The 26,638-nt window shown below is 40.2% G+C and overlaps 1 protein-coding gene across 3 annotated transcripts in view; it reads right to left on the reverse strand.

Moving 5' to 3' along the window:
* MAPKBP1 (mitogen-activated protein kinase binding protein 1) overlaps nucleotides 1-26,638 on the reverse strand; it is a 139,409-nt gene that overhangs the window by 63,221 nt on the left and 49,550 nt on the right. For all 3 annotated transcript variants that reach the window (XM_060760807.2, XM_060760816.2, XM_060760814.2), the window contains exon 3: nucleotides 26,122-26,213. In XM_060760807.2, the coding sequence (XP_060616790.2) occupies nucleotides 26,122-26,213 (92 nt within the window). The remainder of the gene's footprint in view (nucleotides 1-26,121; nucleotides 26,214-26,638) is intronic.

The raw sequence follows: 26,638 nt of genomic DNA on the forward strand, positions 1-26,638 counted from the left end.
TCTCAAGAGACCAAAATAAGTAGACTTTTTTAACAATAGCATAGTGGTTTACTCACAAACTTCATGTATTCAGCATACAGGTACTTTGTATATCAATCCAGTTACAGATAGGATTTGAAGTAGTTTTTCTGTGCAGATAACACAGGGCATCTTTCTTATAATCAACAGTCCAAAGTCTAAAGCATCTCTCTGGTCTGAGAGTCTAATAGTGTCTCTGTTCTCTAAAGCATTCTGTTTTTTCTAACTTCTAAACTGTATTGTACTGCTTCTGATGCAAACACTGACTTCTAAAATGGAGTCTGAACAATCCCAGATCTGATCACAACAAACAAAACTGCATGACAGTATACACATATACAATACATTAAGAAATCCGAATTATATACAAACAAATAACTAGTGTAGGTTTGAAGAAGGTTGCTATTTCCAACACAAAAATCTTTCTCAGGCCAAAAGGAGTTCTGAATGGAGAAGCTTAGGAAGTCCTGCTTTAAAGGGTAGGGGTATCTGACTTTTGTGCTTGCAAAATATACTTTTAGGGACTAAACTCCCAACCTCCCTCCTCCAGATAAAACAGGCATACTGGGGGGGAGGGGGGGGCTAGAACTTGCAACTCCAATCTTTTTCCAAGCTCTGCCTAGCTATATGAAAAATGTGCAGTAGGTGTAGACACAGAGAGACAATTGCTTATTGTTCCACCTACGCATGGATATGCTCCAACATTATTTGACATTTTCTGTCTTTTAAAGTGTTTTCAAAACCCACTCAAAATGCACTCAAAGAAAATAGTGGGGAAGACTTCATCAAAAGCCTGTCAATCAGCATGGTTTAATTCTTGTTTCTGCAATTTCTGAAAAAATGTTTAGTTGATTTTAATGTCAGGGGGACAATTTATGTCTCAAACTTGTGGTATTTTGTTTTTGATTTTTAGTATGCAGTTGACCACAATTGGGGAAACAGTATCATCTGAATAATTTTGTATTGTAAACATGGGAGGGAAAACTTGACATATTAAATGGTTCTTTAGTACAGGGTGAGGCAGCATAACTTCCTTTTTTAAAATGCACGCCATTCAGTCGGTTGAAGATGTAGCAGAGCGCTAGTGGTTTCGTTCAAGAGGCGGGAATATAAAGTTTTGTCCTGACACAGTTCAGTCACCATCATGCGTTGGAACAGTGAGGAGCGTGCTTTTGCCGTTGAGGCCTACTTTTCAAGCGGATTTGGAGTGGCTGGCCCGCTTCCCAGATTTGGCCCCTTGTGATTTTTTTTCTATGTGTTTTTTTTTTTTTTTTTGAAATCCAGTGTTTATGTGAACCGTCCAAGGACCCTACAAGATTTGAAGACCAACATCCAGGAAGAAATTGCCAACATAACACCTGCTATGCTGGCAAGAGTCATGACAAACGTCAGAAATCGGTTTACTCAGTGTATGGAGAATGGAGAATGGGGGACGTCACCTACCTAATTTGATCTTCAAAACTACGTAAAACAAAACTTTAGGTATACGCCTACATTATAAAAAAAAAATCTGATTCATACAATGGGTTTTATTAAGTTTTGAAAAAAGGAAGGTATGCTGCCTCACCATGTATTTAAAAAGACAGTGTTTATTGGGCAATCCTGGGGGAAAGTCCAGTTTTGGAGAGGCATCGGTTTCAGCAGCAGGACTATGATGTGGCAACAGGAATTGGTCTCACACTGGTACCAAGTCTCACTGAGCTGGGATTCATATTGTATATGAACCCCCTGGACTGTCCTTTAGTTGCTGAACTAAAATAGATAAGAGCTACTAGTCATTGTGGAGAAAATGTTACTGACTGTAACCAAAGAGAAATATTTTTCTTTCCCTGTAGGGAGTAGGATTTTTCCTTAAAAAAAACCCAGGAATGTGTGTGTGAAATACAACATAGCCAGCTCACTCCTGAAATGGGAGGTATAGCTACACCTACTGTTACACCAAATAAGTAGCTAGACACCAAAGTTTTTCAAAATAATACATAATTAAAATATCCCTGGAAAACATGAAAGAAAGAAAAAAAAGATTGTTGTTTCCCATTAAATCTAAATTTAGGAACAGCAAGGAATCAGATGTTGGAATCACAGTCACGCAGCATATGACTCATTCAAAACATCAGCTCTGTGCAACTTGCCACACATGTTCTGCCCCACTTACCATAACCTTGCTTCTTTCTTTTCTTAGATCAGTGCTTCTTAAGCTACCAGAGCAACTGCATACTTTCTCCATAACATTCAATTTTCTACATTTCAACTTTGTCCTCTCATTAGTCTACTCTTGATCAGTTTCACCCACATTTCAGATTTTTCCATTGCTGGGGGAGGGGAGCTTTTTGAAAGTCTTTCTTCCTCAAGGTTCTCTCTCCAAAAGGAGACAACCACTTTCTCTCTCCCCTTCCCACTTTCCTCCTTTATCCTCAGTTCACTTTAACTACTGAGTCCCAAATGCATAGCTAATTTGCATTCAATAAACTCAGAAAGATGAAGAGGGGCTAAATCTTGCCCTTCCCTGTAGGTTCAAGCCAAAGCAATCTGCTGCAGCCTCTCCGAGTTTATGTGTTCATCCTCACTAGTAACATTTGCCATCTTGGGAATACTTTGAGGTTGCTTGGCCACAACTTTCATCTCTCAAATGTTGCAGGTTAAGCCTTGAGCCCCCCTTTGGGGGTGAGAAGGGCGGGTTATAAATGCAGAAAATAAATAATAAATATAAATTAAAAATCCAAGTAAGTTTAACACTTGGGGGTTGGCCCAAAGACACAGATGCACATGTGTTTTCCAGTATCCTAGTCCAACATGCAAAGCACTGCATTATGCTGGGCCTCTATAACATCTGTATTCTCCTAGCAGAAGGATTATCTCAGAAAGCTCCCATTAAAAATGACCTGAGATTTCCATGGCTCAACAAACCTGAACCTTTTATTATGTCAGAACTGTTTTGCTTAGTGAAAACTTTCTGATATCCACATAATAACAGATGTCAGTAGTTTTCCAGCCACAGTCAAGATGGAAAAAGAATGCTGAACTACCCCAAGCTGGAAGGGGATAATCAAAACTTGTAAAGGCAGGAGACCAAAGAGTTATGCAACTAAGATCTACCCTTCTGAGATTACACTAATAATTTGCAATCTCAAGTCTTCCCACTAATCCCCTTCGTCTCTCTACACATTTCGCATTTGCTTTCTTTAGCTTTCCTTAGACCATCCAAACTGTAACCAGTCTAATGCACTGCTTTACTTCACAGTAGAACAATGGGGTGCTTCCTTTAGCAATTAAGACAATGAAATAGTAGAGAGAACAGGATAGGCAGCACCATTTCAAATGTTTCTTGTAAGAAAAAAAGTATACAAAACACTGGACCTTGTATAATACTGTACTGACTTATATATGTACTTAGATGTGTGATGATTAAAACAAGTATACAAGAACCATCACAAATTGTTCACACAATTGTTTCTACACATCTGAAGCCACCAAAACAAAACAATTCGAGTTTGGAAATTTTACTTTTCTAATAACTGCAAATCTCAAAATTCCCAGGGAAGGATTCTGGGAACATTAGCAATTACAAGATGAAGTGTGGATGGATTAAACATCATAGAGGACAGAATCACCAAAAGCGACTAAAACTACTGTGTAGTCACTCCAATATCTGACACACTATATCTTTCTGTATCAATTGTATTAATGTCATTAGATCATGATACACACACATCCATTAATCCTGAAGGAAATGGGAAAAGATTACTAAAACAAAATAAACCTAAAGTATTTATTTATTTGTCGTGTCAGAGCAACCAGTCCATTATATTACATTTCTAACAGAACAAAGCAAACAAACAAACAGACAAATACAAAACTTGTGAGTTTGGTAGTTGGTTAAATGTCCTTTGACCAGTATCTGGCCACTTGGAGTGCTTCCGGTGTTGCTGCAAGAAGGTCCTCCCTTGTGCATGTGGCAGGGCTCAGGTTGCATTGCAGCAGGTGGTCAGTGGTTTGCTCTTCTCCACACTCGCATGTCGAGGATTCCACTTTGTGGCCCCATTTCTGAAGGTTGGCTCTGCATCTCGTGGTGCCAGAGCGCAGTTTGTTCAGTGCCTTCCAAGTCGCCCAGTCTTCTGTGTGCCCAGGAGGGAGTCTCTCATTTGGTATCAGCCTTGGTTGAGGTTCTGGGTTTGAGCCTGCCACTTTTGGACTCTCGCTTGCTGAGGTGTTCCAGCTAGTGTCTCTGTAGATCTTAGAAAACTATGTCTAGATTTAAGTCGTTGACGTGCTGGTTGATACCCAAACAGGGGATGAGCTGGAGATGTCTCTGCCTTGGTCCTTTCACTATTGGCTGCTACTTCCTGGCAGATGTCAGGTGGTGCAATACTGGCTAAGCAGTGTAATTTCTCCAGTGGTGTAGGGCGCAGACACCCCGTGATAATGCAGCATGTCTCATTAAGAGCCACATCCACTGTTTTAGTGTGGTGAGATGTGTTCCACACTGGGCATGCATACTGAGCAGCAGAGTAGCACAGCGCAAGGGCAGATGTCTTCACTGTATCTGGTTGTGATCCCCAGGTTGTGCCAGTCAGCTTTCGTATGATATTGTTTTTGGCACCCACTTTTTGCTTGATGTTCAGGCAGTGCTTCTTGTAGGTAAAGCACGGTCCAGAGTGACTCCCAGGTATTTGGGTGCGCTGCAATGCTCCAGTGGGATTCCTTCCCAGGTGATCTTCAAAGCTCGGGATGCTTCTCTGTTCTTGAGATGAAAGGCACATGTCTGTGTTTTAGATGGATTAGGGATCAGCTGGTTTTCCCTGTAGTAGGCTGTAAGAGCACGCCTCGCAGGGATGGGACTCGGAGGGACTGTTTTACAGTGGCTACGGTCATTCCTGGAGGGCCGATCCCAGAAGGTGTTATTGGGGGAGACCTGTTCAACCCCACAACCTTTGTCTTGTGGGATTCCACAGGGGTCAATTCTGTCTCCCCTGTTGTTTAATATCTACATGAAGCCGCTGGGAGAGATCATCCGGAGTTTCGGGGTACGGTGTCATCTGTACGCAGATGATGTCCAACTCTGTCACTCCTTTCCACCTGCTACTAAGGAGGCTGTCGAGGTCCTGAACCGGTGCCTGGCCACTGTAACGGTCTGGATGAGGGCGAACAAATTGAAATTGAATCCAGACAAGACAGAGGTACTCCTGGTCAGTCGCAAGGCCGAACAGGGTATAGGGTTACAGCCTGTGCTGGATGAGGTCGCACTCCCTCTGAAGGCGCAGGTTCGCAGCTTGGGTGTGATCCTGGATTCATCGCTGAGCCTGGAGCCCCAGGTCTCGGCGGTGACATGGGGAGCATTTGCACAGCTAAGGCTCGGGCGCCAGCTGCGCCCGTACCTTGGGAAGTCTGACTTGGCCACGGTAGTCCACGCTCTGGTTACATCCCGTTTAGACTACTGCAATCCTCTCTATGTGGGGTTGCCTGTGAAGATGGCCTGGAAGCTTCAATTGGTCCAACGTGCAGCAGCCATGATACTAACAGGAGCGGGACGCAGGGAGCATACCAGCTCCACTGGCTGCCGATCTGCTACCGGGCTCAATTCAAGGTGCTGGCATTGGCCTATAAAGCCCTAAATGGTTCCGGACCAAGTTACCTATCCGACCGCATCTCGACCTACGAGACCACCAGGACTTTGAGATCTTCCAGGGAGGCCCTGCTCTCGATCCCGCCTGCTTCACAAGCACGGCTGGTGGGGACGAGAGATAGGGCCTTCTCGGTGGTGGCTCCTCGGCTGTGGAACACTCTTCCCGCGGACATTAGACTGGCTCCTTCCTTGATGATATTCCGCAGGAAATTAAAGACTTGGTTGTTCAAGAAGGCGTTCGAACAAGAAGTGCAATGATTGGTAATGACTTTAGGAATGGAACAATGGAAAATGATACTGGATTGTGGTTTGGATGATGAGACGACGCTGAATGGTTTTCGTAGTAATGACGATGTTTTGTATAATGCTGGATTGTGAATTGTTTTTATACTGTGTCTTGAATTTTGTTGTTCCTATGTTGTACACCACTGTGAGCCGCCCCTGGGCTGAGAACAGCGGTATATAAGCAAAGTAAATAAATAAATAAATAAATAAATAGGCAGTAAGAGCACCTAGAGTTTCGGAGAGCTTCTGTTCTACCATCTCAAAGATCCCTGCTTGAGCAGTAATGGCACGATCATCAGCATAGATGAAACTTTCTGTCCCTTCTGTCAGTGGCTGGTCATTTGTGTAGATGTTGAACATGGATGGAGCAAGCACGCTCCCCTGAGGCAGGCCATTTTTCTGTTTCCGCCATCTGCTTCTCTGGCCTGGAACTCAACAAAAAAGCTCCTGTTTTGTAGCAGGTTTCCTATGAGGCGGGTTAGGTGGTAGTCCTTTGTGATATTAAACATTTTTCTCAGGAGGAGGCAGTGGTTCACAGTATCATAGGCTGCTGACAGGTCTATGAAGACAGCTCCTGTGATCTGCTGCCTTTCAAAGCCATCTTCTATGTGCTGAGTCAGGTTCAACACTTGCGATGTGCAGCTTTTGCCTTTTCTGAAGCCAGCTTGCTGTGGGATCAGACATGGGTCTATTTTTTTCTATAATTCTATGCAAAATAAGTCTCTCCAGAACTTTGTAGAGGTGGCACAACAGGGAGATTGGTCTGTAGCTTTTTGGGTCATTATGGTCTTTGCCTGGCTTCAAGATGGCGATGGCTCTTGCTTTCCTCCAGATTTTGGGGATCTGACAGGATGCAGTGCATGTGCTCACCACAGGTGTGGCACTGTCCAATTGTAATTGCTGATATCACAAAAGTGAGAGTAATGAATATGTACTACTTTTTAATCTACACTCCCCCCCCCCCGAGAGACTGATAAATATTTTATTTTTTACCTATTCAAGTTTCCAGAATGTGACACTGACGAAGATTTAATTTTTAACTTGATCTGTACACCAAAGACTCAGAGTAGGTAACCATAGCAAAATCAATTAGTTAAACACATAAAGCGGCAAGTTATACCCATAAGGACAACCATTAGAGAAATTCTGCTCAGTGATGAACAAAATGAAAAATTTACTACTGCAACCCACTCCAAAACTTGACTGGATCTCTGAAAGAGGAGGTTATCAAAGTAAGAGGAAAAAGTCCTTGTTTAACATGGGAGAATAAATATATCACTGAGGTGTGACTTACAGTAGGTAGGTCTCCTCTCTCACTTGTGCATGAAAAATGTATTAGAGGAATTATCAGCTCATGGCAATTTGAATATTTTTTGCAGAGGAGGAAGAAGAGGAGGAAGAAATGAGATTAAAATGTGTGAAGGAGAGGAGTAACATCCTGGTTTAGAAATAGATTAGTCTAAGTTATCCACTAAATGATCTCTAATTGGCTAGATTCGTGATGTTACAGAGAGAGATAAGGAGCTGTCGTATCCCATTAAGAAACAGTATAAAGTAATAACTTACTGGGAGAACAACAGCCACAAGGAGATTCAATAGGAGTGGGATGGTGGGACCCTTTATTTAACCAGATCAGCACCTTACTCCCTGAAAAACTTTATGCTCTAGTTTTCTGTGCACAAAACCGCAATAAGCTTAAGAATCCCAAGCATAGTCCTTCCTTAGCTCAATGCCAAATTGTTAAATTCACAGCTCTTCCTATTATTATTCCAGAAACAAAAAGCAAAGTATCAGTCAGTTTCAGAAACGTGAAATAAGAGCTGCTTGGGGTAGGAAACAGGCATCTACTTTATATCATCTTATCAAAAGAAAGCAGTGAAGGAGCTATTAAACATAGAACGCACTCAGTGATTTAATTGTCCAGGCTTTCATTCAATCAAATAAACCACATGGGAAATTGTAAGTATCAAGTAAGCTCTCTGCCGTCTAGAAAGAACACAAATTCCCACAGCTGTTTCAGTGAAAATTGTTACTACACTGTTTGTATGCAGGACAGTGCTACGTTTTAAGTCAACATCCAAAGGTACTAATTTTTTAAAACATAAGAACTTTTCATTTGGGAGTCAGATTTCAAGATAGAACTGTTTTTCTGACATTGTAAACTGTGTTTCAGGAATTGTACTAAGAAGTGTTTCAAGAACCCATGCATTCAAAAGAAGTTTCCATGTCCTACTAATTGCTTGCAGTTTTATGGATTTTTTTGTTGTTTACTTGTTCAGTCACTTCCGACTCTTCGTGACCTCATGGGTCAGCCCATGCCAGAGCTCCCTGTTGGCTGTCGCCACTACCAGCTCCTTCAAGGTCAAGCCAGTCACGCCAAGGATATCATCCATCCATCTTGTCCTTGGTTGGCCCCTCTTCCTTTTTCCTTCCTCTTTCCCCAGCATCATTATCTCCTCCAAGCTTTCCTGTCTTCTCATTATGTAGCCAAAGTACTTTATCTTTGCCTCTAATATTATTCCCTCCAGTGAGCAGTCAGGCATTATTTCCTGGAGTATGGACTGATTTGATCTTCTTGTAATCCAAGGCACTCTTAGAATTTTCCTCCAACACCACAGTTCAAAAGCATCTATCTTCCTTCGCTCAGCCTTTCTTATGGCCCAGCTCTTGCATTCATAGGTTACTATGGAGAATACCATTGCTTTAACTATGCGGATCTTGGTTGCCAGTGTGATGTCTCTACTCTTCAATATTTTATCGAGATTGATCATTGCTCTCCTCCCAAGAAGTAAGTATCTTCTGATTTCCTGGCTGCAGTCTGCATCTGCAGTAATCTTTGCACCTAGAAATACAAAGTCTGTCACTGCCTCCACGTTTTCTCCTTCTATTTCCTACTTATCAATCAGTCAATTTTATGGAATGGTTAAACATTATGCCTTTTTAGTCAAAATTATGGTATACATTTTGTGTTATGTGTTGTTACATAAAACCAAAATTAATAACAAAAAGTCTCATGTCACCTTAAAGACATCAATCCATTGTATTCAGAAGATTTTATGGAACCCACATGTAATAATGCCAGTACAACCTACCCTTGTGACCCTAGATTTTGAAATAAATGTGGCTGGATTGTAAACATTAGGTTTGCTACAAAATATCTAATTATCATCTAATGGCACAAGTCTATCCAGTCATGTTTTCTGAACAATTCAACGGGTATTTAACAACGGTCACGATGTGCATATCTCATTTCAAGAGTGCTCCTAAACCACAGATAGTGGAAGCTATTGTAAGAGCTGAAGTGTAATATTAAGGGTTTTCTTCAAATGCCAATGTCAGGCATAGGATGCTTGGCCAGTAATCTGACCCTAAAAACCAGAACACTTATTCATGCAACAGATTCTTTATGGTGGCATTCTTGACATTCTTCTCTTACAGATGATCAGCAACAGACAATTTTGATGTATAGTCCAAAAAACACAGATACACATTTCTGTCTGTATACAAACTGGTTTCTAGGAGGGTTTTTTTCCTTATAGCTAAATACGTTTCTGCCAGTCATACCCAAAATTCCATTCTCCACACAGGTACAAGGAATCAAGCTATAGGGATTATTTTAAGAATAGAGTTCCCCAAAGCAGAGACAGATTGGGCCAGAAAAGGTGTGAAAAGGTTTTCAACTGCAGAACAAGCCCTGCCTATTATCTCCCTGTCCTTACCCTTCAATCACTGACCATGGGTCAAATGTATTTAGGATGGCCTTTCTGCATGGCATTGGTTTAGGAAAGTACGTTTTATTTCAGTTGACAAATGGCTTCCTATGACTGTTGCAGAAAGACCGATCAAAAGAAGATATGAAGGGTAACTGCTTCATGGTTACATAAGGACTGCCCAATCAGCTCTAAGCAGATAACTGGCCTGAAAAACAGAGGACATAAAAACGTTTTAAGAATTGTATCCTGTTTTATAGGAACCTGGTGTTCTAAATCCAAAAATAATCCAGATTTACTGAATCATACAGTTTTTTCACAAATTGTTTTGACATTTCTATGTTCTAAGAGATGAGTAAATAAACTTAGTATTGAAATTTGTAATGAAATTTGTGATAGAACTATGTGTAGTACATTTTTATTGTGGTTTTATATTCAGCACCCCAAAATACATTAAAAATAGCTACAATATTGAAAAACGTATTTTCATGTCAGTCCAATGTTAAAATGTTTCCACTCTAAAGTGAATCTCACATTTCCCTGAAGACTGTAAAATGGCTCTGGGACAGACAGAGATAAATATACTGTATAACAAGTTCTTCCTTGTTGCATTTAACTACAGGAATTATGTACACTTCTCTATTCCATTTGGATGCTAACACACTGAAAGTATCCTATTCTTTGTCTTCTGCAAAGAAGTAAACCTTAACATACTAGAAGTCATATAAATTTTTTTCCAGAAGGGGGAAAAAAGATCATAGGTAGGTTTCTAGTTTCTTTTTATAGCATAACTTTGTTTTCAATCAGAGCCGAACATTTTCTTAGGTCATGCTCCACTCATTCATGTGAAATTTCCATTTTCTCCCAAACTCAGGGAGAGTCTTTCCTCTGCTTGATCTTATGTAAGCTCTACACTTGGCCTCAGAATGGATCACACTGCTACATTAGACATGGCACAACTGCTTCCAAAGCTGCCATTATCTTCCCAGGGGAAGAAGCAGAGGGAACAGGCCATTTTCCTCTTCATGCACAACGTTACATCTAACCAGAAAATCTTGACCCAGCAAACAAACAGGTGTTTCCCATTTTTTTAAAAGACAGTAGGAGAACGGGGAATATGAGTTTTAAAGGCCATTTTAATGTATTTGCTGTATTTTAATTCTGCTTTTAACCACATAGTTATTATTTATTTTTTAACTTGCTCTTTTAAAACTGTTTAGTGTGGATAGATGTTAGCCGCCTTGAGTCCCCATGGGGAGAAAGGTGGGATATAAATAAAGATAATAATAATAATAATAATAATAATAATAATAATAATAATAGCCAAATTGATGAAAAACAACAGGAAAAACTTAGCTCAAAATCGAACTGCAAAAGCTCTGGCATAAATCAGTATAGGTGGTCCCAGTGGCAATCAGCACACTGGGTGCCATGCCAAAAGATCTCAGTAAACATTGAAAACAGTAAACATTAACAAAATCACACTCTGTCAGCTGCAATAGGCCGCCTTACTTGGATCTGTGCGTATCATTCAGAAATACATCACACAGTCCTAGACGCTTGGGAAATGTCTGACTTGTGATTTTGTGATACAAAATCCAGCATATATATCTCATTTGCTGTGGCATACTGTGTTTTTGTGTCATAATAATAATAATAATAATAATAATAATAAAGAAAACACAAAAGAATGCATAGCCTTTCAGATGCCAGAGAAAACCCTCAAATACTTCTGTTAGGCACTTCCAACCTGGTGCCACAGTACTGCAGAATAAAATTTAAAAATGTCTATCAGCATAATGAACATTATTAATGGGTAAACTAAATAGTCTATAATTAAAGTATCTATTTTTTTTTGTTAAATAGTGTTTCCCATGGCAAAAGAAAAGGCACCTACTTAAGGGGATCTCAGTAGCAGCCTTTTCTTGATTTCCTCTTCACCTCTTGGACAGAGGTGCAAATCTGCCCCCACCATACATTTATATGGTAGAATGGGACCAGAGGGATGGAAAACCAGTTATCAGCCTCTTCTTACAGGTGCCTGGGATCTATGTCTGTTCCTCCTGAAAAGTTATGATTTTGGAGAAAGTGGGGATATTCCAAGGTGGTCATACAACGACACTAATTAAACACTATCAATGATATCTGTGAGAACACAATGGATTATTTTAACTATTTCTTCCATAACCACTGTCATCCACAACTAAAACCAAATTAGGTTTGATCCATAATTCTGATGTGCTTCAAAACTTGGTCCAGCTCCATTTGGATGTAAATCTTTATATTAAAACAAAATACTCTGGTTTAACAATATCTTTATATAGAAATATTACTCTGAGGTTTCTGTTTTTCCCTGATTGTTGTTGTATTTGGTTGCTACTCTAGGTTTTGAAACCATTATTAGAATCATAGAATCATAGAGTTGGAAGAAACCTCATGGGCCATCCAGTCCACCCTACTGCCAAGAAGCAGGAAAATCTCATCCAGAGCACCATTCAGCCTCTGTTTAAAAGCCTCCAAATGTGTTATACATGTGTTATTCAGGCATAACACATGATTTGGGCTCTATGGTTTCCCTTATTTATTATTTCAGAGCAACATAATTGCATGGGTAATTGTATTATGATGCTTTTCAAATTCACACAATCCTGCAGAGCACATTACAGAAAAGTACACATTACAGAAAATATAAAGGGCCAAATAAATTATTTTTAATGTAGCCATTGCTTTGTTGAAATAACAGGGCAACAAAGCAGATGGAATTTCTAGAACTCTACAAATAGTATGAGAGAGATGGCCAGCTTTTTTTCACTGGGTCATTTTGAAGATGCACTTCAAGCTTGCTGAGCATCCACATTGCAATTAAAAGGGAGTTTTCAAAATAAAATACAGTAGTTATTAAATATGGTAGTCTTTCCCCTGCATTTTTCCCTTCACATGCTACAAGTTGGGCAAGTCCTTTCCTTATGCTTTTCAACTTTTAAAAAACCAGTCCCTCTCTGAGGCTTATTGTACCTTCTATCATCACCATTCAGCCCTAAAGCATCAATTTGGATTTGAGAAAGGCAGTATAAAATTATCATAAATAAAACAATAAATAAATAGCTATCAATAAACATCTGAACAAAGCTCCTACCAGAACATGAACCAAGCTATGAAATTCCACCTCACTGTTAATTGTAAGAGCAGTCAACAGTAGAACAGATTGCCTGAGATGGTGGTGAACTCTACATTTTTGGAGGTTTTCAAACACAGGTTGGATGGGCCTCTTCCAAGAGTGCTTTATCCCTTGCATGGCAGAGGGTTGCACTAGATGAGTCTTCTGGTTCCTTCCATCTCTTTGACTCTAAAATCCATGTTGGTGTTTTCCAGAAAGAAAAGGGTAATACTTTAGTATAGGGGTGGGTATCATGCTGCCGTACAGATGATATTGGACTGGAGCTCTCAGCATTCCTCACCATGGGCTATACTGTGTAGAAGGACTCTAGATTCAGTCCCAGGCATTGCTAGTTAAGAGGCCCTCAAACACAACAGACTACCATAACCAAATTTTTAAGTACTCTAGATCCCTGACTCTTTGCAAAGCCATCTTTAAAAACTCACAGATATTATTCACTCCAACATCAAAGAACAATATTTTAAACACAAGCTCCATGAAAGCACTGGAGCCTGCAGACAAGCTCTAAGTAACTGCTTGAAGTGAAAGGTAAGAAATCATATTTATTAAACTTCCTAGAATTATTAACTTAAGAGTTCCATTTATGGCAGTTTGCATAACACTATATCAGACATGAGTTTTGTTTTTATGTCAACACATGCCAGGCCAAAGAGTGTTATTTTAATAGAAACTGTTGCTCAAGACAGTTTTCACATGAAGCTTTGCCCATTACATTAGAGAAGGGAAAGGTGGTTTGTTCTATGCAGACTACTTCCCCTTCCCCCATTAAAAGCAAGTTTCCTTTTTACATTCAGATGAATCAGTGGCAGACAAATACCCGCTTCAGCTAACTGTCAATAGCTCCATTTTTTCTGGGCTTCATTGGTGGCTGCTATTCCTTTTTGAGGCTCTTCAAATTAAAACACTGGCAGTTTGTACTGCTTTCCTTTGGCACAGACTAAAACCCAGCCCAGCTGCAAGAAAAGTTATTTCAATCACTGCATCCGTGTTATGAATGAAAGGACTGTTATTTCCACCCTCTATGGAAGATGTACCCTACTTAATGCTCTGTCTAGGTATTCCCCACCCAATGAGCACATGAACCACAGGCAATGTGTTCCAGAAGAAACCAAATTTATCCTGATGTTTAAAACCAGCTCTCTACACATTTAAAAGTAAACTCTAAAAACAACAACAACAATGTGTATATATCTGGAGTTACACTTAAAAATGTTCCTGTTTTGATTTACATAAAATAGGCACAGAACCTATCCTATTCATAACTTGGGGACTGCCTATACCCACTAGAGACAAAAAATAGCTTTTCAAGTGGCATTTCATAATTGCCCCCAGAAAACACAACTGATGCTGACAATTGGCTTGAAATGGAGAGCTGATTCATCATTAAAAGATTGAATTTACACTGACCAAAAAAAAATGATTTTTAAAAATCAGTACTAATAGTAGCTGTGGTAGTAATAGTAGCAGTAGTGACGCTCTCTCGTTAAAACACTAAAATGTATATTAAAATGTATATACATTTGAATGGATGATGTAATCTATATTAAATTCATTCTGAGGTACCCACTGTGTGTCAGGAAAAATGTTTGCCTCTTTGGCTGAGGGGGGGGGGGGTGAGGCGGTCTGCACAAAACAATAATTTCATGAAGTATTAACAGTAACATGATGTCCTCATGAGGCTTTTCAGACTTATGGAACATGTATCCTTATCTAAGAACATGCTGTACACATCTCGCAACTTGGCTGAGGGATCATTTTCCATCTTTCTGATCCTTTGTGTTTTGTCCATTGTGCAATTAATTATCTACATACCAAGAAAGCTGAAAACAGTGGAATTCTGGAGGGAGAGAAGCATGGAAATTTGAGGGTAATGTGGGGTTAGGAAGACACCAATATCATAGACCAGGCCCTGGTGGCGCTGTGGGTTAAACCCCTGTGCCAGCAGGACTGAAGACTGACAGGTCGCAGGTTCAAATCCGGGGAGAGCGCAGATGAGCTTCCTCTATCAGCTCCAGCTCCTCATGCGGGGACATGAGAGAAGCCTCCCACAAGGATGATAAAACATCAAAACATCCCGGCGTCCTCTGACCAATGTCCTTGAAGATGGCCAATTCTCTCACACCAGAAGCAACTTGCAGTTTCTCGAGTCGCTCCTGACATGACCAAACAAATAGACCAGATATGGGTAGTAGACTGTTAGGAATTGTGGGAGTTGAAGTCCAAAACACCTGGAGGGTGAAGTTTGCCATAAACCTACTACATACACACACGTAACTGAAAGAAATCAGATAAAGAAATGAAAGGAGCACAAAAAAGTTGACAGGTGACTTGAATGCTCTCTCTCTCTCTCTCTCACACACACACACACACACACACACACTTAATTTGTATATGTGCTAAGCATATTTCTGGCTGAAGTTGCACTGAGTCCTATCCACTCCCCCACCGCCCTGGTTTGGCTGTGACACAGATGGCTGTCGTTTTCTGACTGGCCTGGCTGATGACCGACCTACTAAGTACCTCCCAAGCTTAGCAAAAGCAAATCCTGGAAGCCATGACTCAGGAGAAAAGAGCTGCCCAAGTTTGGGAGGCTTACACCAAGCAATACAAGCTAAATCATTTTTAGAAAGGAAAATTGGGCAAGAAAGGGGGAGCGGCAGAAAGACTGCACGGCACTTCGTACTCTGCTCAGCAATTCTGTAGCTCCTGCTGTTAAAAGCATTTTCCTAATGGGAAAATCTTGCACTTTGGAGTCCAGCAGCAATTTGCTCCAACACACAGTCCATGCCGGGACACCACCCCTCTCCAGGGGAAGTAGACACAATGCTGACAGATGCAGTGGGGTAAATTGGATGAGTGGCCAAGGAGTGCTGAGTAGTCCCCTCCAATGCCGACCTTCTGACAGCTTTTACTCCAGAAGAAGTTATTCATATTTTCAGGACTAGAATAAGTGAGAAGTAGCATGACCAGGAAGAAAATTCTACGTTTCATCTTACTGTATTTATTTGTCATTATTGCATGCCTTCAAGACATTTCTAACTATAGTCAGCCCTCCATATTTCAGATTATTCACTGATTTTATTCATATGTTCTCTATATGAATATCTAGGTCTTCCACAATGCCTTTTTGTTCAACATCCAATGGAGACTGACTATAGAACTGCCTTGGAGGACCTAGAGATTTCAAGAAATGTGTTTTATCAAGTAAAAAAATTGTTTGTTTTTTTTAAGATTCATGGTTTTCTGACTTTCATGAGAGTCCTGAACCCTTAGCCTCTGAAAAATAATAATAAAGGGGCTACTGTAATTGATATAGTTGGACCAATTGTAATTGAGCCTATTGCAATTAATACAATTAATGTCTAAGATGAACCTATTACTTAGGCAGTGGTTCTCAACCTGGGGTCCCCAGATGTTTTTGGCCTTCAACTCCCAGAAATCCTAACAGCTGCTAAACTGGCTGGGATTTCTGGGAATTGTAGGCCAAAAACATCTGGGGACCCCAGGTTGAGAACCACTATACTAGGGCTTTGTGGGAAGGTGTGCTCAGATTGCCATTGTCTCCCTGAGGCTGAAAGAGTCTGACTTGTGGATTTTCATGGGTGAACCCTGGTCTCAATCCTAAAACTCCTAGAGCTCACTGACACTCAATTTAAAGCCTCGCTTTTCTCTAGTGAGCTCAAGATTGTGCATATTTCTTGCTCCTTCCTATTTTATCTTCCAAATAATCCTATGAGGCACAATTCAAAGACATAGCTATGTTAATCTAGACAGGCACACAAAAGAATATTGCAGCACCTTTGAGACTAACAGAGAAAAAGAAGTTTGCAGCATAAGCTTTCACTGAATAAGTATACTTCATTAGTGGGATGTGCATTAGATTATTTATTTATTTATTTATTTATTTATTATTTAAACTTATATGCCGCCACTCCCCTGGGGCTCGGAGCGGCTTACAAGAATAGCTAAAATCTAACAAAGTTCAAAAGCAATTTAAAACAATTTAAAAACAACAGTATCAAACATTAAAAGCCTGTCGGAACAGGTCTTGCATGCCCTGCGGAAAGCTGGTAAGTCCCGCAGGGCACGAACCTCAGGTGGCAGAGCATTCCAGACTGATGGCGCCACTGCTGTGAAGGCTCTGCATCTGGTTGCCGCTAGACGCAAGGTCTTGACACTGGGGACCTCCAATAGATCTTGGTCCTCAGAATGGAGGGATCTCTGGGGTTGGTAGGGGGTGAGACGATCCCTCAGATACATTGGCCCCAGACCATGCAAGACCTTAAACGTGAGTACCATCACTTTGAAAGTGATCCGGTGCTCAATTGGTAACCAATGCAGCTGTAGTAAGATTGGTATTATGTGGCATCTCATCGGAATTCCCGCAAGAAGCCGAGCAGCTGCGTTTTGTACCAACTTGAGCTTCCGAATCACCGACAGAGGGAGGCCAATGTAGAGGGCATTACAGTAGTCCAGTCTTGAGATGACCGTGGCCTGGATCACCGTAGCTAGGTCATCCCTGGACAGGTAGGGGGCCAGCCGTCTAGCCTGCCGCAGGTGAAAGAATGCTGAAAGAGAGATAGATTAGCCTAAGGATATCCAGTATATTTCATGACTCATTGGCAACAAGAATGTAGACTTCTTAAATTCTAATCCAACGCCCTAACAATGTAGTTTCTTACAGCGATGAGCTACTGAGATCTATAACCATTTAAACAGCCATCCCTTTTTCTAGGCTACCTGAGTAAGACAGCACTAATACACACAGATTTCATCTACTTGGCCGCTATGTACTACCACTAGAAGAGGCCAGTCATGCATATCTGCAAGTATTAAATTTATATGTTAACACTTCTTTTTGAGCTGGACAATATTTAAAGGCAAAGGTTTCCCCTTGACATTAAGTCTAGTCGTGTCCAACTCTAGGGGTAGTGCTCATCTCCATTCCTAAGCTGAAGAGCCAGCATTGTCTGTAGACACCTCCAAGGTCATGTGGCTGGCATGACTGCATGGAGCGCCATTACCTTCCCGCTGGATCTACTCACATTTGCATGTTTTCAAACTGCTAGGTTGGCAGAACTACCAACCTTTTCATCAGCAAATTCAGCAACTCAGTGGTTTAACCCACTGCGCCACTGGGGGCTGCCATAATATTTACCTCTACAATATTCCAGTGACATATGAGCAAACAAGCGGCAAAATCCCAAACTGCCATAATGACCATAACATTGACAGTGATCTCAGTGCACAAATATTGACAGATACAAATAATGTTTTGAATTGCACTCTGAAAACACAAAATAAAACAAATATGTTCTGAACCCTATCAACTCTGCTCAGCAACCCCCACATCACTTCTCTCATGTTCCTTCACAATCAAGTTTTTTTCCAGCAGCTTCAAGACTCCTAAATGTATCTCCTCCCCCTGGTATCCCTCCTTTTTTCCTTGTTCTGTACAATCATGTCAGTTGCCCCACTTCTTCATCGACCTCTGTAGCCTCAAGGCCTCTGCTCTCATCTTTTTCCTCCTCCGGCTGAACAAAAATACCAAAAATGGAACAGCAGTAGATTTCCCAGAACCATCAAAAATGCACTTGTTCTACTCAGTCTATCAAACAATATTTGGATTATTTTAAATGTGTCCTCTGAAAAACCACTGAAGGAAACCACAGTTGAATCACTTCTCCACAGTGTCGCGCACACACAAACAACCACATATTCCTATCCCTGCCTCTAGAACAAGGAATATGGCGGTACTTCTTAAGTTAACAGATGTGAAATAACAGCAGATTTCCTCCCCGCTCCCCAAACGTGCCAGGGATCAGTGCCATATTTATGCCCAATGATGTCAATTGTTTGTTTCTTTCCTGACGTTAACAGCAGACCACCAGTCAAAGGCTTGTGGATTAGAAACAAAACTTGAATCATCAGTTTGAGTAGCACTATTTATATAATTTTTGGTGTACAAAACTGATGAAACATTGAAAATGGTAGCGAACCACAACCATTTTCCTGGCACAATAAAATGCAGTGAATTGGGGAGATTGGATGAGTTAAATAGGAAAAGACAGTAGGAACCATGCTATCTTACTCTCTGTAAAATCTTGAATGACACAATGCAGAGGAGAACAACCCCACAGAATATTCAATAATATGTCAGTGAAAACATAAAGGAAGGGATAATGCTAGGAAATGGCTACACCTCCTGTACAGCAGGAGGGAATAATTAAAACTGTATGCAAAGCAGAATCCTGTCCTCCTTTTTACAGGCTGCTGGGACAAAACGAAGCCTATCAAAATATCTTACAAGCTAGAAGTTAGAGCTTGTCTCTTCTGCAAGAAAAGATTGGTGGGGTGATGATCAACTTAGGAGAAAGGTATCCAGTGGAAAATTTTCTACAGGAGAAAGGTCTGTTGCCTACATTTTAAAAATCTCTCCCTCGCTTTCAGTATGCATATATGAAGTAAGATATAAACAAAACAGGATGATTCATAATCAAACTTATGGTTGGGGATTCAAATAGACATACAAATCTCTCCCCTTGCTACACTTTTTTTCATTGTACTGTACAGCAGTAATCTCAGTGGATTTCTGAGTTTTGTTTTACTTCTTGTTTCTAAGATACAAAATCTCAGCAGCAATGTCAACAAAACACACACAAATGCGCATTCACACATATGAATGAGGCAAAATGGAGAGAAATGGGAAAGGGCAACTTGAGATAACTTGCTTGCTAAAATGAAACACTTAACAGAATAAATCTAATTAACTTAAGGTCTTACATCTCTACTAAACTTGAACAATGACTCAGTAATGTGACACCTGAGTTATCATCTGCATGAGCTGCTTATTCCATTCACGGCCTGGTTTTGTCCTATAGGAACAAGAAGCAAGGCAAGAAAGAGGGCATCCAAAAAGAGCTGTAATTCCTGTTGCTGTATTTTCCAATAAAATCAATGGACAATATGCTCTGCAGAGCACTTAGACTACACCAACCAAAAAGTAATTCAAGAGCCATACGTAGCTTTTCTGTTGGTCAGATGCAGCTTTTGAACAACACAAGTGTCTATGCATTTTGAGGTTCCTGGCAAACTCCGTAAGGCCCTGACAGACAGAGACAATCTCTGCTGCCTTTAGTCACTTGGATGTGGGTATTGCTGAGGCTAAACGTTGCTGAGGCTAAAAGAGGGAAGCCTCTAGAATACAGGAGAGACAGATTAAATAATTGAAGATTCATAGGCAGAGAGAGAGAGGGAGGGAGGGAGGAAATCCCAAACAAATATGGAAGGTGATGAGACACAAGGAGTTACAGAGTTATGGGTAATATGGAAAAGAAGAAAGTGGTGCTAAAGAAATATGAAGAGCAAACAGAAGCAATTGTTGCCCCAATTCAGAATGCTACTTTGACCTGAAAACAATGGTTTTTTCCTACCCTCCCCCTTCTCCACAATGCTCTTCTGATTCACTTTTGCTTTGCAGATCAAATTGCTCATTTCAGTCCCACCTAGGAATTAGTTGTGTCATCTTCTCCCCTCAATTACTTTTTCTTTTTCACAAGACATTGGTAGAGTGGTGACAGTAAATAATTTTTGATGGTAATTTTCACATTTCATCCATTTTTTGTTGTTCTCACTGCGAATCTATAGTTTTTGGCCACTCTCCCTAGCCTAGCCTAGCCTAGCCTAGCCAAGTCAAAAAAAAAAAAAATTCAGAGCAATCCCCATTTCCTTCCACTACCAGATGGAAGTAAACATGAAACAACGAAATAGTACACACACCCAGGTAGACGGAGACTTTTCTATAGGAATGGGAGAAGAAAAGAACTGCTCCTCGCAGGCATGTAGCCGGGGGGGGGGGGGAGGCTTTGGGGGCTTCACCCCCCCCCCCCAGAAATTCTCATGGTGGTCTGCGAAAAGGCCTTACTGGTACATTATTTAAACTGTTATGTTTATTCATATCATGATCTGATCATCATGCTCAATATATCTCATATGCATGGGGATATTGGGGTAATGACACAAAAGGTTTGCTAGCGTAGACCCTCTTTCACTCAGACTCAGCCCCCCCCCCCACCCTGAATCAAACCCAGCCCCCCACCCGAATCAAAATCCTGGCTACGGGCCTGGCTCCTCGGAAATAACAAGGTGCAAAATGCCTCTGAGCCAATCTGGAAGAAAAATGTGATGCTAGCTAGGTGAAAGGAAAGTGGGTCAAAGTTTGGCTAAGTTGCTTTTTTGAACTACAGCTCCAAGAAAGAATGACTCCAGTCACCATGAAAACAGAATCTGGTGATCATAGACCTAACAGCAAAAAGACAACCTGTCCTCCTCTTGTTTCTCTGGTCCCACCCTAGATTTTCAGCCTTCACTTCAGACACTGACATTTCACCTCAGCTCTACAAGATCTAGATGCTCAAACATTTCCCTTTCCCTAGATATCTTTAAAACAGCTCTCTTAGGTAGGGAGAAAGGGCTCACTGTGCCCTCATATGCCATAATGTTCATTTAAGACAATTATTATCTTCCATGTTTCACAGAGGGAAAAGGACACTGTGTACACTGTGTCCAAAGATAGCTAAGATAGTCACTTAAACTACAGGTTCAAGCTCGAGTCAAAAGCAGAAAAATCAGATTCTGAAGAGGTCCAAAAGGAGGAAAATGCTCATGGAAAACTGCAGCTTAGAATCTGCCCTCTTGACATTTCAGTTGTAAATTTGGTTTAATACAATAGGGGGTTTATCCTGGAATAAGTCACTGAAGCTGCAGCCAAAATGGCATCCAAATCTAACAGAGTACTCATACCATTAAAGAAAAGGTTAAATAAAGTTAATCCAAAAGGAAATTGCCTGATTTTGCTGACATCTCACACAAGATATGAATATTTGCAATTTTTGCTAGAGGCAGTTTATGTTACATGCTCCTTCCAAACTATTACACAACAACAATAAATGGTTTTTACATAATTTTGGATGGACTTGCAAGAGAGTTGAATGTAAGGGCTGTCCAGCAGAATATCAGAATAGGTTAAGATCAGAATCAAAGCAGATGTAAGTGCTACATAGAAGGCACCCGTGCAGTATCCTGTGTGCACTGTACTTCTCAAGCCAATGAAATGTGTAACACTTCAGGAAGAATGAGCATGCAGAACATTCTGCGCCCCACTGCCAAGGGTTTTTATAGGCTCATGTGTGCCTTTTTTAAACGGGAGGCCTCAGAATGAAAACTCAAAGAAGCCAGTGAAGTAGTGGTGCCAAGATTTTCTTTCTTCTGGATATTGCCAAGAAGGTATAAATCCCCTGAGAACAAGATAATAAAACAAACCGACCTCGCAACTCTTTTCGATCTATGTACTGTTTCCCTCATGCGCTTGGGGCTTATAAAAGCATAGGAGTTTAAACTGAAAGCAAAGCATTATCTTGACAGTGGCAAATGGTATCAACATCACAAAAAAACCAAATATAGCATGCCAGCAATATTTTAAGCAAGAACACAAACCCCAGCTTCTCAATATATCCCCAAACCGATACAATATTTTATTTCCTCACTACCAAGAGAAACCTACCAAAATATTTAGCCTCTCAGCTTAGAAGAGCGTAGCAGTCTACGACAGCGTATACAAAATAAAATCTGTTGGCCTTAAGGTGTTGCAAGAATCTTCATTAGTTTGGCAAAAACTCACTAATATTGCAATCCCTCTGGAAATTTCTGTGTGATTTGGCTCAGGCTTGGCATGCATTGTATTCATTATGGAAAGTGTTTGTTTGCTTTAATCTGAGAAGCGCAAAACAACACTACTGCGGGATTTATTATCAGCAACTCTTATGTTCCTGACAATATCAAGGAATGTGTGCCAAAGAAATTTTCTAGGCTTAAAATGTCTTCAGCTTCATCTTTTTTAAACAAAAGATACACAGGATTGACATCATCACTTTATTCTCAAATAAGAATAAAGGGTTTCTACTATTGTACTACAAAACAAAACTCTGTGTAATAGGATGAACTCACATACTTGCCATCAAAATAAATATTGTTGGTTTAAAACTTACAGCCGTAAAGAAAATGCACTATCCCTTTCCAACATGATCTACAGAACTTTAATCATTTTTTAAATTAAAAAAACCTCCAAATCTAGACAGTAACAAAAGTAGCAAGACAAAGAATATGAAAGTCCTTGTTCTGAGTTAACACAGGAACATTTAACACGATGTTTCTCAATGTGGGAGTTGGGACCCTGGTGGGGTCGTGAGGGGGTATCAGAGGGGTCACCGAAGACCATCAGAAAACATGGGAAGTTTGGCCCAATTCTGTCACTAGTGGGGTTCAGAATGCTCTTTGATTGTAGGTGAACTATAAATCCCAGCAACGACAACTCCCAAATGTCAAGTCTATTTTCCCCAAACTCCACCAGTGTTCACATTTGAGGATGTGGAGAATTCGTGCCAAGTTTGATCCAAGTCCATCATTGTTTGAGTTCACAATGCTCTCTGAATGTAGGTGAACGACAACTCCAAAACTCAAGGCCAGTGCCCATCAAATGCTTCAAGTATTTTCTATTGGTTATGGGAATTCTGTGTGCCAAGTTTGGTTCAATTCCATCATTGGTGGAGTTCAGAATGCTCTTTGATTGTAGGTGAACTATAAATCCCAGCAACTACAACTCCCAAATAATAAAATCAATCCCTCCCCCCCAACCCCACCAGTATGCAAATTTGGGCATATTGGGTATTTGCCAAATTTCATCCAGTGAATGAAAATACATCCGGCAAATCGGATAGTTACATTATGATTCATAACAATAGCAAAATTACAGTTATGAAGTAGCAACGAATATAATTTCATGGTTGTGGATCACCACAACATGAGGAATTGTATTAAGGGGTCGTGGCATTAGGAAGGTTGAGAACCACCAGTTTAACATAAAAATACAAGCAACAAATAAAAAAGCAACATGACAATAGTGATGAAAACTAAATTACTATACATTCAAAGCAAGGAACATTCCAACTTATTGCTGTGAATAAAATCCATCCAAATAAAAACCTACCCAAGGGCAAATACAATGTATGCCAAAATCATCACCTCATCAAAGACACAAAAAGGAGAAACCCAACATTGCTTCAAGGCAAACCATCTGTGGTTTCCATGGCTCTTCTGAGGAGGGAGGGTATGGTGCGCTCTCTTCGTAGTATTAATTGACTCTTATCTTATTTTGGTTTTGCTGCTGGGTTCTCTTTCATGTGACATGTTTAGACAAACAGCCACATTGTTTGGATCAAATGCCAGTATGTCCCTCATGAATAGCTTTTAAAATTCATTTAGTTTCTCTTCAGATTCCAACAGAGCCCTCAACATTTTTATGGAAGGTGTCACCCCAGGTAACACATCCAAGTTTGCCCTAAGCATAATTCATTTAAAATTAATTTGGCATCTCTTGCTTAAGGAATAAAGATCTGAAATGACAACGTGGTGGACAGAATGTTCAGTTTGTAGAAGGAAGACCTGAGGTGATTGTTATTTTTAAATACTTGCAACAGAAGAGGCAAGCCAGACAATTTTTTGCAAAGGAGATCTTGTTTTAAAGGCATCAGAAGTACCAAGCCTTTTACTACTCATATTCCACAGTCTCCACTCAAGATTTCTTTTGTGGAGGCTCTCACCCTGTGGACAAACTGGACAGTAGCTCATTGAAAATAATAATAATAATAATAATAATAATAATAATAATAATAATGCTTATTTATCTCTCCCAAAGGAGACTCAAAACAATACAGAAAAAATACTGGTAAGGACTACAAATAGGCTTTTAAAACATACTGTGGTAAAAAGTCTTTGTGAGATCAGCTTTACAATTGGTCACATGCCAAGCCTAGCTATGACAAAAATGACTGATGAGTGGCTCTCATTACAGAACCATTGTTGCAATGCTAGTTGCTTTCTAAGCCTTGCTTGAATTGCTTCTCTTCCCACAACAAAATTAATTACGACCACCCATTCATACTGGCGAAACTAAATACTAAAACTGGACAAATATTCACCATATTCTAGAATCATTATTAAGCAGTCCACAACACTTTCTTCCCCTGGCTGGCTTCCTATTCTGTTACTTACGCTACACAAATAAATGAAAGCTGCTTGTCGTGAGATTTTCAATGTAACCAACCACCAACATCCTTTTCTAAAGATTTGACTACATATTTCAATTTGGACATATGATTTATTTATTTCTATCTTGCCTTTTTTACCATAGGGACTCAAGGAGGCTAACAATAACATGACACAACCCAATAACATTTTGGAAACCATAGGGAAGAGTTAACACCCCTGTGGTGCTTGTTTTACTGCCTATGATCCTGTTTAGAAGATTTCACCTCACTTTCTGTCTCTGCGATAATTGGATTTTGAAAAATCTGGCTTGTAGTGGAACAATGTTTGGCGCAAAAGCTTCAATGGAGACACCTTTTCCCCATGATAACTTTTAGGGGTGAATTTCCTTTTCAATGGATCATTTTCTCTCCTTCCTATTGTCTTACCCTTCATTTCTAAGTATGAGTCATTTGTACGTTGGATATTTAAAACATGGGGACTGCCTGGACTCTAAAGAAGTAAGCTTTGGTCACAGGCTTTCTGTATGGAGCTCGTCTAGGCAAATGTGAAGTAATAAGTAAATGAATATGAGTTACCAGTAAAAATATAAATCATAAGATATTAACTAAGTGGATAATAATGACAGCATAGTATAGTCATCATTCCAAAGTTTGGATTATGTCTCCAATGCTCCTGAGAGTAAGTCAGTCCAGGTTGCCTACCAGTACTTAGATCATAGAATAATATTGCCTAAATGGGTAGCTTTTGAAGAAATGATAAAAGAATACTAACCCCAGAATAGAAAAAGTAAAGGCAATGGTTGAGGCTATCTTCCTCGGCAGGCAAGAGAAATAATCATTTATGAATATCCACAGCAACCAGCTGCCTGACATTACTGGGTTAGCCTCTCCTGGTTCATGAGGAGCTCAAAATCAATCTCATTTTCCTTGAGTTATGAATTCAAGTTCAACATGCTACATAATCCAATTCTTAAACACACACACAAACCCAAGAGGAAGAACCACAGAAAATAATGTCATTATCTGTAATGGTTAAAGAGTATTCTCATTAGAACTGATTTAAAACAATACTGCTGGCTTTCTCCATAGTTGGAGAGTGTTCGAAAGATTACCATAAAATGCATCATTTCACTACATGACAGATCTAGCACAAGTTGTACCTTTAAGCTGACAACTTGACATTATTCAAATGCAATGACTCACCCAGCAGGATAGGCAACGAGTCCACTCTTCGGGTCACAAGCTAATCCTCTGCCTCCAGAAACAGTGATTCCCAACACCTTTTCCAAGGTGACCTAGAAAAATGGGGGAGAAAGGAAAATGTAGTTCAGAGACAAATTTAAATCAGGGTTCCTCCAAATATTGATCAATTGTAATTTCCAGCATTCCTCGTGATTGGTAATGTCTGTTTAGATTACCGAGTTACAATCCAGAAACATCTGGAGTGTTGCATGAGCCCTATACCCACTTTAACAAACATCTCACTTTAGCATCATTTATTCAAACAATGGACAATATATTTTACGGACCACTAAATGATACACAGAAACTGAGAAAAACAGAGCTGCAGGGAAGGCTTGTTCCCACATCCTCATAGATAGTATTGCTTTCACTGGTAGACACAGCAAAAGGCCTCTCCAGCAGACATCAGGCATAGAAAGGGTGAGACATTCATTTAAGTATCCAAGCCCCAAACCACTTAGGGCTTTTCAGTCATCAC

This window comes from Anolis sagrei, chromosome 1 (genome assembly GCF_037176765.1).
Source record: "Anolis sagrei isolate rAnoSag1 chromosome 1, rAnoSag1.mat, whole genome shotgun sequence".
Lineage (NCBI taxonomy): Eukaryota > Metazoa > Chordata > Lepidosauria > Squamata > Dactyloidae > Anolis > Anolis sagrei.